This window comes from Gouania willdenowi, chromosome 19, assembly GCF_900634775.1.
Source record: "Gouania willdenowi chromosome 19, fGouWil2.1, whole genome shotgun sequence".
In the NCBI taxonomy this organism is placed as follows: domain Eukaryota; kingdom Metazoa; phylum Chordata; class Actinopteri; order Blenniiformes; family Gobiesocidae; genus Gouania; species Gouania willdenowi.
In genome coordinates, this window is record NC_041062.1 from 26246479 (window position 1) to 26264782 (window position 18304).

Here is an 18304-nt window from a genome sequence, read left to right on the forward strand (position 1 = left end):
AAAAAACTTAAACTAACATAAATTTGGTGAAGCTAAAATTAAATGAAATTATATTGGACAAGTTGTGTTTGGGTAACATTTTTACAATGTAAACTTTATTAGAATAAATGTATTAAAGTTTATTAAAAGTTGGAATAAAATAGTAAATTGTAACTGAATGTTAGGAAACTATTTCATTTTATGTTAAAGGAATGTCACTTTAATTGAATTGAGGTTAAATTGAAAGCTTTTATTGTCTTTATACACTGTACAATGACATTTAAAAAGCAGCTCCATAAAAGTGCACACACAGCAATATAACAGACTACACTATCAGTTTAATAAGGTGAGGAAGAAGCTATCCATGAGTGTGTTTGTTCTGGTCCGTATGGACCTGAAGCTCCTGCCAGAGGGCAGCAGGTTGAAGAGGTGGAAGCTGGTGGTGGTCTTTAAAATGTTCCTGGTCCTGCTGAGACCACAGGAGTTATAGATGCTTCAGGGAAGGCAGAGGGCGTGGGGTGTTTGTTACCCTCTGCAGTCTCTTCCTGTCGGCCTCTGTGCAGCTGGAGTGCCACAGTGTCCCAGCGTGGGTCAGCAGGCTCTTGATGGTGGAACAGTAGAAGGTCACCATGGCTGAGTGTTTGGTCGCTCCTTCATGAGCACCCTCAGGAAGTGTAGTCGCTGCTGGGCCTTCTTGACCAGCGCTGTGGTGTTGTTCGATCAGGAGAGACACCAAGCATTCGCTCTACACACCCATCGTTGATCATTTCCCCTGTGATCAGTGAAGATAGTTCATGTGCTTATCATATTTAAATTTTGATTTGTGTTGAAATTTAAATGAAGTTAACTATAAGGTTTTGATAAAATGAATACATTTAAAAGCAAAAACATAATATATGAGAAAAGAATGTGTAAATGTTGAAGTTGTTTTTCATCAGTTTAATTTTCAAATCAACACATTCATCAACTCAGAAATAACACGACTTTATTGAAAATCATCTGCTTCATTTCTCCAGTGGAATCCATTATGGAAACTCCGTTAAAAATCCCTTTAAGAAGGAATTAAAATCAATAGCTCAACATCCATTGTTCTATGAATCTGTGATAACCACATTTACAGTATTTATTCATCTGAATAATATCCACTGTTATCCAGGAACGTTTATTATTATTATTATATTCATCTTAAAGATGGAAATCCTGGTTTTAATCACTAATAAAATGGTTCAAAGTGACCAAACATGGTGGAAAAGGAGGTGAAATGGGATTTTAAAAACCATAGAAACTGGTTAAAAGTAGTAAATTAGAGTTGATAAAAACAGACAGAAAAAATGGTTCAAATTGTCAATAATGGAATAATTAGTTTAAACTGGTAAATAATAAACATGATAAATTGTGAATGTGGTTAAATTGGCAAAAATAATCATGAAATCTGGTGAAAAGAGGTTAAAAGTGTGACATTAGGTGTAAAAGTGGTAGAAAGGGTTTATAAGTGGAAAAATATGTGCAGAAAAGTCACTGAAATGTGATGGAAAAGTGTCAGAAATTCATTAAAAGAAGCAAAAATTTGGCAAGAAAAAAAGATTAAAAAAATAGGTTCAAATATGGTGGGTTTGGTGTAGTTGTAGAAAAATGGTAAAAATATTTAAAAATGGGCTCAAATTTAAAAAAAAAAATCTTCTTAGTTTCATGAAGGCATCTGAAGACCTACTGTATTCCCAAATCAACCAACCTTTCTCTGAATCTAAACAATCCGTGTATCATTCGTTTTTTATTATGTAACAAAAACACGAAAAATTAAAAAAACACTAATTATTTGATATTTGTTTCCAAAACCAAAATGAAAAAATGGAAAACGCCTTAAGTGCAGGAAGTGAAGCGTTACACATTCTGAGATATCTTTATCTCTGCAACACTCTCTAAATCCTCCTCAATGTCTGTGAGGACGTTCTGTGTTCAACACCAGATAAAGACGTTTCTGATGCACAGTTGGAAGCAGAGATCTTATCATACCAAACTGCCGTTAGCATAGCCGTTAGCATAGCCGTTAGCATAGCCGTTAGCATAGCCGTTAGCATAGCCGTTAGCGTCAGATGAGAGTACACTTCCTGGTCACGTACGAAAACGGATAAATGTGTTTGTTTTTGTTTTTGTTTTCTGTTCAGAAGCAAAAGAACTTGAATTTGAGAATCAAGGCGTTTTCCATTTTTTCATTTTGGTTTTGAAAACAAATATCAAATAATGAGTGTTTTTTTTTAGTTTTTCATGTTTTTGTTACATAATGAAAAACGAATGATACACGGATTCTAAACCTTCTGTCTTTGTGATTTCTAGTGCGTTAGATTTACTGTATCTTGTCTAATGTCTTTAACTATTGTGACACCACAGATGAACATGTGATACGATGCAGTTTATTTATTACATGTTGAAAGATGACTGTAGTGTGTTGATCATCCATCTCCATAGCTCCATAGACCAGGCCTAGCTCTCCTCTGTCTCCTCGCTCTCCTCCTTCACTGCTGTGACAGATGTAAATTGATGTTTTAACAGTTGGCTCTAATGCATTTTTAAACAGGCACAGCAGCAGATGGCAAAGGAACGTGTGGAGACTGTACGATGGGCTCATCGTCAGCTAACGTACAAACAAGCAGCGCACATAGTGACACGATGCAGACTAGCATAGCTGTCATCCATCAACCCTTAGCCTAGCATGGGCTAGCTCCATCATAATAACACTCCTCATCAGCAAACAGCAGTGGGATCATCATCATAACTACAGGAAACTGTTGTTTACTCAGGATTTCATGAAAAATAGCAGCAGATCAGATGTTCTGAACTCTATTTTATCCACATAGACTCATCAGGACAGACAGGGACTTTAGATCATAGACAGATGGGACTTTCATTCCCTTCTGGATTTTTTGGCCAATTTCTGTGATTGTTGTTCCTAAAATGTCTGATTTTGCGGCAACTTTTTCAAAAAAACTGCAGCAAAAGTTGCAGCATTTTGATGCTTTATTATTTTCTATAACTTTGCCTGAACTGGTCAATTTGCCAAAAAACCTGATTGAATTATTTCATAACAAAACATAAAAAAGCTCAGATTCACAATAACTTAACAGATAAAGAATATTTCATCACATTTTAAAGGTTTTCAGTGCAGACAATATTTCAGAGAATCAGTTTAAGTTTTTGAAACAAAAAAATTAATAAATGTTTATTTTCCTGTGAGAATCTCATCAATGCAGTCGAGTCTCATGTGTTCAGTCATTTATAAATGTGTGGGTGGGGCTACCACCAGGGGGCGCAAACACCAATGATATTAGTCACTGCTACAGTTTTAGAGGACGGACTTCAGCCACGTTGTGCCGTCGATTGGACCTGAATCTTTAGTCAGATTGGTTCAAATTGTGAAAATTTGTGGTGATTGGACAGAATTGCAGGACCGTGCAGAGTTTACGGGGATTGGCTGAATTTGCATTAACAGTCCTGGAGGGTCTTTTAATGTTTCCTGGTACAATAACGCAACATCCTTCCATTTCAGGGGGCAACACAAGGTCACAAGTGTGTTTTTTAAAGGGTTCCTTCACTGTTTTATTACAAATATGTTCTAAAATCTTCTAAAAGTCTTCATTAGTATATCTATGTGTAACAAAACACATTATTATAAACTATATTCATTTAAAGGCACACTGTGTGACTTTTGGCCACTAGGGGCGCTAGACCTGTAACTTTCACATCAAGCGCCCCTAGTGGCCACAGGGGCCGCAGCATTGGGGCAGATGGGGGACGGGCAACCGAGCGTGCAGGGGGCGGTGTCCGGAGGAAGGCGGGTCAGCAGAGGGGGCGGAGTCTTTTTAGCTTCCTCAGAAGCAGTTGTAAACGTTGTGTTTGACTCGGCCATGACAGGTGGAAAAATACTAGCAAAAGCCTTTTAGCCCAGTGAGTATATCAGAGCCTGTGGTCACATGACTGCCGTAAAGTGAAACGTTCTCCAGGCATTCACCAGGTCACATGACCAGGTGAAAGACGGTCCGTGTCCTCCAAACGTGCATAGTCAGCACTTCCAGAAGGAAGCCCCGCCCAGAGCAGTGATACTGTCAGTGCTGTATATTAGTCTGAGGAATCATTTAAAATTGAAATCACATGACTGATGATGTCACTGATTGTAAACATCCTATTGTTTCTATTAGAGTGAAACATTCAGGCTGATTTTTACATCATTTAACAGATTTTTAGTGAAAACACCAGAAATGTGTTGGAAAGAGTTTTTGGGACAAACACAAGAATTAAGTAAAAACTCTTTTAACGTCAATAATAAAGTGTTTAGATGCAGATTAAAACTAACTTTTAAGCACAAATTTCAAGCTTTTAAATTTATTTATTTTTTTCTGTCAAGCAAACAATCTTTGATTTATTGATTATTGATTAATTGTCATTATCTCATAAAACATCATTGATGATTTTTCACTATCAGGAAGTTTATTTAAACTTCAGCCTCATGTATTTCCCCTCTAAGATACTTTAAAAATATATAATTGACAGTTATCATAGTTGATATTTTATCATGTCTACAGGTGAAAGTAATGGATTACAAGTACTCACGGTGCTTTTATGGATTCTTGTACTTTTTGGAGTATATTTCTAAATCAGTGATTAGAGTTAAGTAATTTGTTACATTTCTACATATACTGTACCATTACTGAGTCAATTATTATTATTATTATTATTATTTAGTGATTATTTTTATTTCTGTTTTATAGAGACATTGAACATAATCTGTATATTGTTAGTTGTTTTACTTTCTATTTACTATCAGGTCGTGATTTCTACATATTATATTATATTATATTATATTATATTATATTATATTATATTATATTATATTATATTATATTATATTATGTTGTTATCCACATGGAGCATTTGGAATGTTTTAGAGTTCATAATAATCATAACCTTAGAATGTATTTATTTTGAATTGAATTAATTGGTGTTATTTTTTTTTTAAATAATTGTACAATGTGACAAAGCTTTTATTTTATGCAGATGCCTTTGTGGAAAATAAATTAAGTTCTATTTGTGGTAGATTTGGTCTCTTTACTGTATGTAAAAGAACTGTACCAAGATTTATTACCAACCATAAACTTGGGGGGTGAAAGTAACTAATAACTTTTATTTTAAGTACTATTTAATGCACCAACCTTTCACTTTTAGATGAGTAAACTTTGAGCAGGTTAATCAGAAAATACTGATTTTATTTACTTATTATTAGTGTCAAAATAAGTCAAACTATTGCATCTAATAAATTGATCTGCTATCTAAAGGTTTTACACTCGTGTTACAGTTCTTTAATATACTCATTACTAATGTACTCTGATCTAAACATCAATCCTCTCTCATCATGTCTGATGTGCTGTTTACACATTTTGGTGGAAATTAAAGGAATATTTTACACATTAAATGTATTTACTAGTAATTATAGCAGAATAATGATGTACTCTGAGTGTTTTTATGAGTCACTGCAGTGAGTTATCTCTTTAATTGTGAACGTGAACTAAACACATCTTTCATTGTTTTTTTATTTTTTGTCATTACAGGTTCCCATCAGCACAACTATAACCATGTGGCGTTAGGCAGCCCCACACGCACACCTAAGAACGGTAAGACTACAACTGAATCTATTTCTGTTATAATGTATCCTTTTTAATAAAATAATGTTATATGATGTTAAGCTCATTCTAATTCTCTTCTCTGATGATTTATTCTGACGAGGAAAATAAATGAGATCGGAATCAAAAAAAGATCAAAACGTCCTTTAGAGCAGGGGTTCTCAACCTTGGAGTGTGGACCCCTTTTGGGGCCTTTAAGAAACTAAGAATATTTTTGGAACAATTTACATTATCCTTTTTCTACACCTCCACCAAACTCACCATATTTTAACCTATTTTCATCACTTTTTCTAGACATATTTTTGCTCCTTTTAATGTATTTTTAATCCATTTCTGACACTTTTACATCACATTTTAATGACTTTTCTACACATTTTTTCCACTTTCCACCACTTTTACACCTAATGTCACATATGTTGACCCATTATTTTAACCTCTTTTCACCAGAATTCATCATTATTTTTTAATGTCCGTTATTTGTCAGTTTAAACTAATTGTTCCAATTTTAACATTTTGAACCCTTTTTTTAATTTATTTATTTATTTTTTTTAACCACTTTTTCTGTCTGTTTTTATTCACTCTAATTTGCAACTTTTAATCAATTTTTGTGGTTTTTAAAATCCCATTTCACCACATTTTCCACCATTTTTGGTCACTTTGAACCATTTTATTAGTGATTAAAACCATGATTTCCATCTTTAAGATGACTATAATAATAATAATAATAAATGTTCCTGGATAACAGTGGATATTATTCAGATGAATCAATAAATGTGGTTATCACAGATTCATAGAACAATAGACCATCATTTTACTGACTTTATGGATGGACCCCAAAAATCTCTCACTTATGCTGCGTTCACACTGGACTAACGCCCCTAGTTGGACGCTTGTGCTCATTGAATCAGACGCTTGTCACCGAGGGTTGAAGACGCTCAGTGACGAGCGAGCCTTAGAGCAGAATCTTCAGTGCAGAGGAGAATCTATTTCTCACATCAAAGTTTTTAAAAATAACCTTGACTTTAAGCTCATTCCAATTCACTTCTCAGCTGATTTATTCAGAGAGGGAAAATTAAAAAGATTAGAATCAAAACAGAATCTAAGAAACCATGAATCATTGTGTCAATTACCAACTCATTCAGTTGTAGATATCTCCTAATTAATACACAAATTCAATGAAACTCCACAATATTAGCAGGGCTCACATTTTTTATCTCAAATTGTTAAAATAATTCTTGCAATTTTCTTCAAATAACACCACAACATTTCTACAAATAACATCACAATTGGTCAGTGCCGTACGTATTTTATCATTTTTTTATACATTGAAGTGCAAATTAGAGCACAATAATGATTAGATTCATGAAATAAAATCACTTAAGATTAACGGTTGTTATTTGAACTAAAACCAGTTTGACTCTTTCAGACTCTTTTCCATCTTCTTTTTATTCAAAGAAGACAAAATATTTCCCGTTGTGATAATATTCTGCCTTAATAATTCCTTTCTTCAGCTGACTTTTATCATCACAGCTGTAACATTAACATTTCCTGAGGTCGTCATTAAGACGTGCTCTGGTAAGGCAGCGTGGGGGGGGGGGGGGGGGTCTCAGACTAACAGATGTGTTGCTTAAGGTGAACAGAGTAGACAGATGATTACAGACCATAATGAGGTCATGGGCTCAAACATTCACCTCCTGCTGTGCAGCAACTATTTAGCTTTGATGACTTTGTTATAATCATAATCATATTTCATAATCAGGCTTTGGGTTCCTTAGTTCTTGATGTTTAAAGCTTTCCTCTGTGTGGATTAAATTAGCCAAGGCTTCTATTTCACAGTCAGAGATAAAATAATCACTCATGCCGACACCAGGGGTGTCAAAGTCCTTTTAGTTCAGGGGCCAAATATGGATAAGTTTGATCTCAAGTGGGCCACAGAGGTTGGGAATCAAACAATTTCCACATTAGTGCTACTTTGCATTTCCATGTATAAATGATATTAAAGTATATGTAGAACAGGGATCACCAACTTTTCTGTAACTGTGGCTACTTATAGGTACTGTATAGTCCACAGGGGCTTAACGTTAGAAAATAAATTCACTAAACATTTAAAGATGGTTCATTTAATACTAAAACTTCATCAGCTGTATTTAATTCTCTTAAGTATGAACTACATATGTCATATGTATTAATCTTTGTGAGTTTGAATCCTGGAAAGTTAATCAGATTTCAGATGAAGCTCATTGGTGGCCACAATAAAAGGCCACTCTGAAAATGTTGAGTTTAATCACAGCACAATGCCACAGATGTCGTTAGTTCTGAGGGAGCGTGTAATTAGCATGCTGACTGCAGGAATGTCCACCAGAGCTGTTGCCCATGAACTGAATATTAATTTCTCTACCATAAGCCATCTCCAAAGGCATTTCAGAGAATTAGGCAGTACATCCAACCAGCCTCTCAGCCACAGACCAGGACCTCCACATCCAGTATGTTCACCTCCATGAAGGTCTGAGAACAGCCACATGGACAGCTGCTGCAACAATCGCTTTGCATTACCAAAGAATTTCTGGACAAACTGTCGGAAAGCGTCTCAGGGAGGTTCATCTGCATGCTTGTCGTCCTCATCAGGGTCTCCACCTGACTGCAGTTCATCATCATAACCCACTTGACTGGTTAAATGCTCACATTGGAGAGATGTTCTCTTCACGGATGAATCCCAGTGTTTACTGGTTCAGGGCAGATGCAGACAGCGTGTGTGGCGTGGCGTGGGTGAGCGATGTGCTGATGTCAGCGTTGTGGATGGAGTGGCTCATGGTGGGGGTGGAGTTATGGTTTGTTATGGACAACCAACACAGGTGCATTTTATTCATGGTATTTTGAATTCACAGAGACACTGTGACCAGATCCTGATGTTGCAGCGTGATAATGCACGACCTCATGTTGCAGCGTGATAATGCAAGGCCTCATGTTGCAGCGTGATAATGCAAGGCCTCATGTTGCAGCGTGATAATGCAAGGCCTCATGTTGCAGCGTGATAATGCACAAGCTCATATTGCAGCGTGATAATGCACAAGCTCATGTTGCAGCGTGATAATGCACAAGCTCATGTTGCAGCGTGATAATGCACAAGCTCATGTTGCAGCGTGATAATGCAAGGCCTCATGTTGCAGCGTGATAATGCACAAGCTCATATTGCAGCGTGATAATGCACAAGCTCATGTTGCAGCGTGATAATGCACAAGCTCATGTTGCAGCGTGATAATGCACAAGCTCATGTTGCAGCGTGATAATGCAAGGCCTCATGTTGCAGCGTGATAATGCACGACCTCATGTTGCAGCGTGATAATGCACAAGCTCATGTTGCAGCGTGATAATGCACGACCTCATGTTGCAGCGTGATAATGCACAAGCTCATGTTGCAGCGTTATAATGCACTAACTGTAGTTTTTATATAATTTCCAATTATGCCAATTACAATTACAAAGTCAATTACCTGAACAGAATCACAATTTAATTATGATTACAACAGTAAAAAAAAAAAAATCCAATTACAATTGCAGTTATAATGACAACATATTAGTAATTAGTTATCAATTACACAAATACAATTATACTTGACCCCAACCCTACATAGCCCTAACAGTCATCAAACGGTTTTCATCAAATATAAAGTTTTATTAAACTGGGATTTTGTTTTTTTCTATGGTTGAAATGAACGTTGGGATTTAGTTTTGTGGTATTTTCTCTATTTAAACAGTTTAATTATGGTTTTCTTGTTCTTTGAACTCTAAAATATGTTTTTATCTCTTGTGTTTTGGCAGCTCATCGATCATTGAGACGCGGTAAGTTCAACATACGTGTATTTACTAAAGTTTGAGCTCCCGTTCATTCACATTCACCATCACCTCTGTGTACACATGCACCACAAAGTGTCTTCCTCCTCCTCTTCCTCTTCCTCTTCCTCTTCCTTGTGTCCTGTGTTACATTTCCTCAGAAAACTAAAACTAAAGGTCAGAGGTCACAGGTTGGGAAACTAACCAAATACAAATGAACCCTCGGTGTCTAAAGATAACTAAGGATAATTCTCCCCACAGACGCCCAATAATCCTACCAAAATAAAAGACTAAGAAAAGAATTGGACCCAAGAACTAAAAGTGATGGTGAAGTCACACTTAACTCACTCAATACTCTAGACAATAGAACAGAGAGCCAACAACAGGACTTTTTAGAACGTGTTCATAACAGCTGTTTAGTAGCATCTATGTCGTCCTGCTTTACAACAAACTGATTTTTAAAAGTGTGATTAATTAATTATGCTCTGTAATTAATTAATCTAATTCATCTCTTTTTTAATTACACCTAAAAATTGCTGAGAAACGCCCTCAACTTGAAGTATTATCATTTAAATGACATTACTGTGACAGATCAAAAACATTGATTAATAACAAAGTCATTTATTGTTTGTTTTTAATAAACTTGAACAGACGCAGGTGTAATTATTTACATTCCTCTGTATGTGAGACTCAAGGGCTACGTGTCATATTAATGTGTACTGTAGTCAATCCACAAATAATAGAAAATACAAATGAAATAAAACATCATATGTAGCGCTATAAGTTAGCACATCGTAAACAGTAAGAACACTTTTCTGACATTGAACTGAAAATAATATTTATCCAGTGAGTTTGTTCATTTGTGAGTCACAGCGTGCAGCATGTAGCAGTTAGCACCGTCCATGCTAGCTGCTACATGTTTAGCATTGCGGTGGTAGCTGCTACATGTTTAGCATTGGGGTGGTAGCTGCTACATGTTTAGCATTGAGGTGCTAGCTGCTACATGTTTAGCATTGCGGTGGTAGCTGCTACATGTTTAGCATTGGGGTGGTAGCTGCTACATGTTTAGCATTGAGGTGCTAGCTGCTACATGTTTAGCATTGCGGTGCTAGCTGCTACATATTTAGCATTGAGGTGCTAGCTGCTACATGTTTAGCATTGAGGTGCTAGCTGCTACATGTTTAGCATTGAGGTGCTAGCTGCTACATGTTTTGCATTGAGGTGCTAGCTGCTACATGTTTTGCATTGAGGTGGTCATGAAGACTGCAAAGCTCTGGTGATCCACAAATTCCACGCTGTTTGGAGTGCTAAAAAAAGCGATTAAGGGCGTTATTTTTTTTCTGTAATGAATTGATCGCAATTAATTAGTAAATGATCCATAAAATAAAGCTTCCTCTGGCTTATAAAAACTAATTTACAATTGTTTGTTTTTGATTGTTCAGAACAAAATGTATGGTAATGAATGATTTATACTGTTACTGTCAAATAACACATGAGATAAAGGTTCAGCGATGTATGAAATCATTAAGTTCTCATGATAAGTGTAATTATTATCTGTTTATTGTATAAGTAATTATTCTTGTTCACTTCTATAATATTGAATTATTAGATTTGTGTAATCAAACCATATAATAGGTGGTTTTCTCTTCCACATGAGACAGTCTTCATCATATTAAAGCCATAATTATGAATCTATATGCTAAAGAGATTCCATTTACTAAAGCTGGGTTAACAACAGTTTGAGAACCAGTTTATATTTGTCCTTTGGTCATAAATGATCTGAACACAAAGCCAAACTTCTCTAGTTTAATAACACAGATAATTCAAACACATCCTTAAATCAAAAATGGCATTGTTCCATTTTTGTTTTGTGTTGTAGTTTCAGGCAGTCAGTGAATCATAACCTCTTGTATCTACCCATAGTATCAGATCAATAAGTCTTGTCGGGGATAATTTACCGTTACCTCGTCTTTAACCAGTTCTGGATGCTGTGTGTTGAAAAATGATGAGAACCAGACTAAAAGGTGATGAAGTAATAAAAAAATATATTCTAAACTAAATAAAAAAGGTACAAAGGAGGACAATCAAAGGTTTCCACCTGGCAGAGCAGACGCTACAGGAAGGAACAGAAAGTTTCTGCACAAACACTTTTACAGATATTCAAAACCCCACCCATGGAGGAAAAAGTCAAGGGAGGGTGTCAGATGGTCCCATGAGCTTGGCGCCACCGGTATCAATCCGATGATAATAATGTGCGTAGGTGTGTAGTGTGTATGTGTGTGTAGTTCTATAGTCTTCAGAGACAGCCACAGCTGGTGGTTATCTCGTGTTTATGGGGAGCGAGAGGAATGTGAGAACATCTGATCTTCTTAAGGGAAAGACAAAGAAAGGCACATCTTAGTAGAAAGTTACATCTGATAAGTAAGCATACATTCAATGAGTAAGATACACGAGTAAATATGATTTATTCATTTTGCCACCACAGCCTATTCACACCCTCTGTTCAGTTCTCGTGCATGAGGTCAAAGATCAAGAGATAAACTGTCTGACGCTGCTAAAGCTAATGCTGCTAAAGCTAATGCTGCTTTTCAAACAGTGATCAATCATCTGATCAGTGCAGCTTCACTTATCGGCATGTTTAGTGGCCATCTTGTGCACTTACTTCAAATGTGTAAATAAATTAAAATAATAGCTTAATAAAAATAATCATGAACGTGGTTAGTGAATGGTGGACAGGGTTCTACACTAACTTTATCAGTTGGTCGCACCAGCACAGAATTTGGTCTTTTTTTTCTTGAGCGGGGGTGAGGGTAGTGTACAGCATAGACATATACATGCTGATGAATAGTTGACTTAACTAGTGTACCGTAGTTTTGTATGAAGTAAAGATTGACAATGGATTGAGATATATTTTAATGTTTTAGTGACAATATTAAGTTTTTCTGCAACAAGCATTGGCTGAAACAACAGGTCATTTATTTAATATCATTATAACATTTTTTTAAATAACATTAAATCATAACAACAGGTTACATATTTTCTGTTTTATTATTTTACAGAAATACTGTACATGAATGAAGTTAACAGTAACATAACCAACTTATCATCTACATTGTTTCACCCCATGAATTAAATTCAGAGGGTCCAGCTCTGATAGTGGGGTCTCCTAACCCTCTTCCCCTGGTCAGGGGTCTGTAAGACAATACAGTCTATTACATTATATACAGTTATAATTATATAGAATAATGTTTGATTTAATATGATTTATATTGATCATGTAAATTAAAACTTAAAAACACTTTAAAATGAAATAAATTAACATTAATAAATAAAACAGTATCTTCATCTTCAAATTCTTACACATCTCAGTTTACATGAACACAATGTTTATAAAGATGATTTTTATAGTTAATGTATATGAAAGTCTACAAAAAGTAACATGAATATGATAACAAATGATCATGTGATCAACACATGCTAATTACTCATTTCTTGCCACACATAAAACATACATATTTAACCTGTACATTGGTGGTTAAATGAATCTGTTCCCACACAATTAAAATCTGTATTTTCTTCCAGAAATAGTGTTTTTGTTGGTTTAGTTTCTCACCAGGGATTTAAAACTTAAGGTTAGTCACAGGTGGAGGAAAGTTGATGGTCTGTAGATGTTGTAGGAGGTGAAGTAGGAAAGTGCTGAGTCATTGTACAACGTGATTTATTTTAGGTTAATAAATTATTATATCTTGATTTTATTTGTCATCATAAAAAATAAGTATTTATTTCAATAGTTTTTTTTAAAGCTATAGGGAGCCATTGTAAAAGAGTCAAAGGGCCACATTAGGCCCTAGAGCCACAGGTTGCAGACCTCTGCCCTGAGAGAACCACAGCTGAACATCTGTCCTGGTATCATAGTCCATCAGTTCTGGTCCCTCCATGATGATTCTAATGTGTACGCTCTATTGCTGAGCTCAGCACTTTCTTCCTTTTTACTGCTGCTCTCATTGTGAGCGTGCACTCAGTGATCGACTCGTTATGTCTGACTACGTTCATAATGGACCATGCGCACTCCAAAGGAGCACATTGGTGTTTTTACTCGGTGCATTCACCGTAGCATTACCTACAGTAAAGTTGCGTCCACAGCGCTGCGGTCAAACCAGCCTCCTCTCTGAAATCCTGAGTCAAATTACAGTGTCTGTTTATAGAGGGTTTTACTGTAATCCCACAGCACAGAGAGAGAGAGAGAGAGAGAGTGTACTCTGTGGGACGTGACGAAGTGCTCAGCGGCTCCGTATAAAATAAGGTCAACCATACAAACTCGCACAGACGCGACCAGATACAACTTTCACTCGCACACATTGAATATATACTCGCATATGCGACCGTTTTGGTCGCAGTCTCGAGCCCTGGTGGACCTCGTAAATGTACCTTTTCAAAGTGAGAACTCATACTGTCCTTTTCACACGCTTGTCCCATCAATAATAATAATAATACATTTTATTTATAAGAGCTTTTCAAAAACTCAAAGATGCTTTACAGTTGTTAAAACAACTACACAAGTAAAAAAAAAGAAACTAAAAATAAATACAGAAATGACATTACAATCATAAGTTAAAAGCTAAGGAGAAGGAGTATGGAAGCAGAGGAGGTCTCTGTTTGTCACATCTGTTTTATGAAAGTGCTTAGATCAGCGGAAAACCCTGCTCCCCCGATTTTGAATATGTGTAATATTAACTCACTTAGTGCCATTGACGAGATATCTCGTCATTTGCAAATTTTCACGGGGATTACTAGGAAACACCCTGGCGGAGGTCTCTCATCAATATCTAAGCTGTGGGGTGTTGTAGTGACAAACTGGGTCCTGAAGATGGCAGCAGTGCACCATTAGATGAGCGATTAGCCACTGATGCTACCCAGCAAAGCAGGAAGAAGCAGGAAAAGAAGTAAGATTATCGCGCTATGAAGTGATATTGTGACGTATCCAGCAGCTCACAGCTCCACATACTAACACAGAACATGTGTGGACCTGAGTGGATTATTGATAATGTTGTGATCGTGAGATAAAACCATCAACTAACCGGGCCAAACGGGTCATCCCTGCGTGTCGGGAGGAGGGGGGAGGAGTGGTGGTGTGGAGCTGGGTACAAAATACCCCCAGCCTGTGAGCCAGATAGCAAAATAATAGGTCACATGTAGGAGGTAGCAGCACCTTTGGATGAGAGATCATCCATGCTCAGCAGAGCTCAGAGGGAGAGGAGGAAAGGAGTTTATGACACAGAGAATGGCGCTACGTACAGAGTTGACATTCCCAGCAGCGCACACTCGACCAGAGCAAGTGTGGAACTCATGGATAATGTGGCGATTGTGAGATAAAACCATTAAAAAAAACGGGGAACACAGTGACCCTCTGTATGTCCGGGAGGAAGAGGAAGTTATGTGTGTACAGACTGACGGGAGAGAAAGTTGGAGGAACGACAAAATACAGTAAGAAATCCATTCAACTCTGACCCAGATCGATAAATAATAATAATTTTGCCATTAAAATCCTGGTCTGTGTGTGTTTTTTTTTTTTTTAGTTTTATATAAGGAAACGATGTTCAGATGTTAGAGCTGTCACTAAAGCAAAAAAAAAGCTTTACAGTCATTGACAGGGTTATTTTAGAAAAAGGCTTTTTTCTCAGCTTTTTGCTCTGAAACTGAAGATTTGTGTAAAACTTGCTCTATTCAACGGCTGATTACAAAAGAACGAAACAAGCCAGAAACATGTTTTTTTTATGAAAGTAGAGGCTTCAATTTTTCAGAATCTGGTGTCAGATTTCAGATAGTCATAGTAGAAAATATTTTGTGGGTCTTTAAATATCAGTCAAAATGCTCAAAAACAGCTGGAACTGAGGGGGTAGAAAATCTGAAAATGGCTGGAACTGATTTTCCAGCCATTTCCCCCCCCCCCCCCCCCCCCCCCCAACTCAGAGAACAAAACTCCAACAAATTGCTTTGATTGATTTTGGTCTGAGTTCAAAATACCAGTAACTGTTAGTCACCAGGATATCTGACGTAGCTATGGGTTACTGGTGTAGTGAGTCCACAATAGGCTGAAGTACGCTGCTGTTCACTCGTTAATGCTAAATGTTGATACTTTAGAACATCTGCCAATGTGAAAACATCGAGAATTGTTTGTTTTTACAAATCTGAAAACCATTTTTCAGCCATGTTTCTCACGTCTTTGCTCCTCAAACTAGCAGCACACTTCAGTCAATACCCAGTCATTGGTGCAGACGTATACTGTACCGTATATATAACACACAGTTTAACTCCCTGCTGTTTTACTTCTGTCCTCTTTTCTCTCCAGAGCTTCTTTCCTCTACTTTCTGAAGTCCAACCATTTTCAGTCCAGTTTTAGACCTGATTACATCCATTTATTCCTTCCCACAGCGACCAATAAATCTTTATTTCTATTCATCTGTTGGAGAATGGTGTAGGAACCCCCCCACCCCCCCACCCCCACCCCTAGCAAACGCTGTGCACTGCGTGACGGACTCACAGTAGATCAGAGCAGCAGAGAGAGACAGAGTGAGAGGAGAAAATGAGAAATAGGGGAATGGTGGATGGACGAGAAAGAATTAAGGAGCGCGGGAAAGTGGGTGGCAGCATGTTAGGATAGATAAGACTGACAGAGCGTGTGTGTGTGTGTGTGTGTGTGTGTGTGTGTGTGTGTGTGTGTGTGTGTGTGTGGCCTCAGCGTGTCCAGTCCAGCTCTCACTCTGTTGTTTGTCCTACTTTCCTTTACGTTCTCTATCCAAACAGACGGACGTGTCCTCCTGTCACCTATGTCCCACGCCTGTACACCCCCCCCCCCCCCCCCCCCCCATCACTGCCACAACGTCTCACAGGCACAACGTTGTTTCTTCAATGAATCACTGGTTTTAACCCCTGTGCACTTTTCTTTTACTCCCACCACATCAGATCATTTTAACGACTTCAGACCTATCCATAGATATAACATGTAATATTGTTTTAAACCCTTTTTATGTTTCTATGACTTTTTATCATGAGAACTATTTTTTTCAGCAGGAAAAAAACAGTAAATATGCAGTATTTCCATAAATGAATGAGGGTTAAAATTAAATATTTGTGATGAAAATATTACAGCCTTGACCGTGTTATTAATTCATAGCAGAATTTAATTTATTGCAATATTATTTATGACACAAGGACAGTTTTTAAGAAAAAATTACATTTGTAAACCTTGTATATTTTGCAAGATTATAAATCCAGGTCTTCACTGAAATTTCCATAAAACTTAATGCAAATGTGTCTGGTTGGTAGGTGGTCATTACAGCTAAAATATGTTTGACCTTTATTTTGAAGGTAGAGGCTTTGATCTATTAGGTATTAATTGGAAAAAAAACATGATGATATGTCATGATTACAGTATATGAAAAATATGTGGTTACAATGGGAGTCAATAGGGCAGATTTGGTCACCAGGTTACTAAGTGTCAGAATGATCCATATTACAGTATATCTCCTTTTCTACACACTTCTAATACACATGAGTTTAGAATTAAGCAAATAAACATGAAAAAAAAATTATTACAACTAACCTTAAAAATGACCAAAATATTGAGAGAAATAAAAAATAAAAACACCCAAAATGTCACTTTTGGTCACAAAGATGCTCCGAGGGTTAAAACAAAGAATTTTTCTAACTGTATTCATACCAATTATAACCCAGAGCTGTCAAGTTTATTTTTCCAAGTATTTTTGCTGTACTATGATCAAAAATCCACATTTTAACATGAGTTTTAACATGTCTACTAGGGCTGGGCGATATGCGCCAAAACTCAATATTTTTTTTTCTCAAAATGGCCATATATGATATAAATCCTAATAACTTTAATTAAAATTCAGGGTTAAATTTGCAGATGAAAAATGCCACAAACAGTTTATATGGTTAATAAATTAAAGATGTCAGGCTTCTATGTTGGAATATAAACACATTTTTAGTCATAAATGTTCAATGTTAAATATTCATTTGGATTTTCCAACATGGTGATGCCAGTCAATGTTACTTTCAAATAAACATATTTAGAATCTCTGAGGTCCAGAACCTTAGAAATGTGTTTTTAATTTTAGTATTTATTTATTTAATGTATTTTTAATTGAGAAAGCTCAGGACTCCCATTTTTCATCACCATGGGAAATGGACAAAAAAATGGAATTCACTTCCTGAAACTGAAATGACAATGTTGTAAATAATGTTATTTAATCACTTCATTTTATTCTAAACATGCATGTATATGGGATAATATTATACATTTACATGCAATTTTTATTACTTTAGTGAGAGTGGACAAAGAAACATCACTTATTGCATTAAACCTTATGTAATATGAGGTGAAATGATGGAGTTTACCTTTTAAAATAGAAATGGCAACATTTGGACTAAACCCTCCCCCACACGTTATGGAACACATCTACAGTAATATTCATGTTGCAACGTTAAGGGACAGACGTTAAATGTCACTGAGATAATGGCCTTAATGGCCTGTGATGACATCACAATAGGGAAAGACATGGGTTAACTGACAGAAACAGGTATTTAATCGTCGCCTCTACAGGGTTAGCATTAGCTTAAACCATAACCATGGTTACGTTTAAACACGTCTAGTTCAGCATAAAACGTTTTTAATGGAAAAGGAATCTAGAGGTGTGACTTTGTGACGTAAAAGACTTTTAGCAGCGTCTTCTTTTTCTCATTGAGGTTGTCTGACTCCTAAAGACTGAAGAAATACTGCTGAGACAATAAATTATAGACAACTTT

The 18304-nt window shown here is 36.5% G+C and overlaps 1 protein-coding gene across 5 annotated transcripts in view; it reads left to right on the plus strand.

Moving 5' to 3' along the window:
• Positions 1–18304, plus strand: part of LOC114481966 (shisa family member 6) — a 130216-nt gene that overhangs the window by 103708 nt on the left and 8204 nt on the right. For all 5 annotated transcript variants that reach the window (XM_028477073.1, XM_028477072.1, XM_028477077.1 and 2 more), the window contains 2 exons: positions 5580–5642; positions 9470–9490. In XM_028477073.1, coding sequence (XP_028332874.1) covers positions 5580–5642; positions 9470–9490 — 84 coding nt within the window. The remainder of the gene's footprint in view (positions 1–5579; positions 5643–9469; positions 9491–18304) is intronic.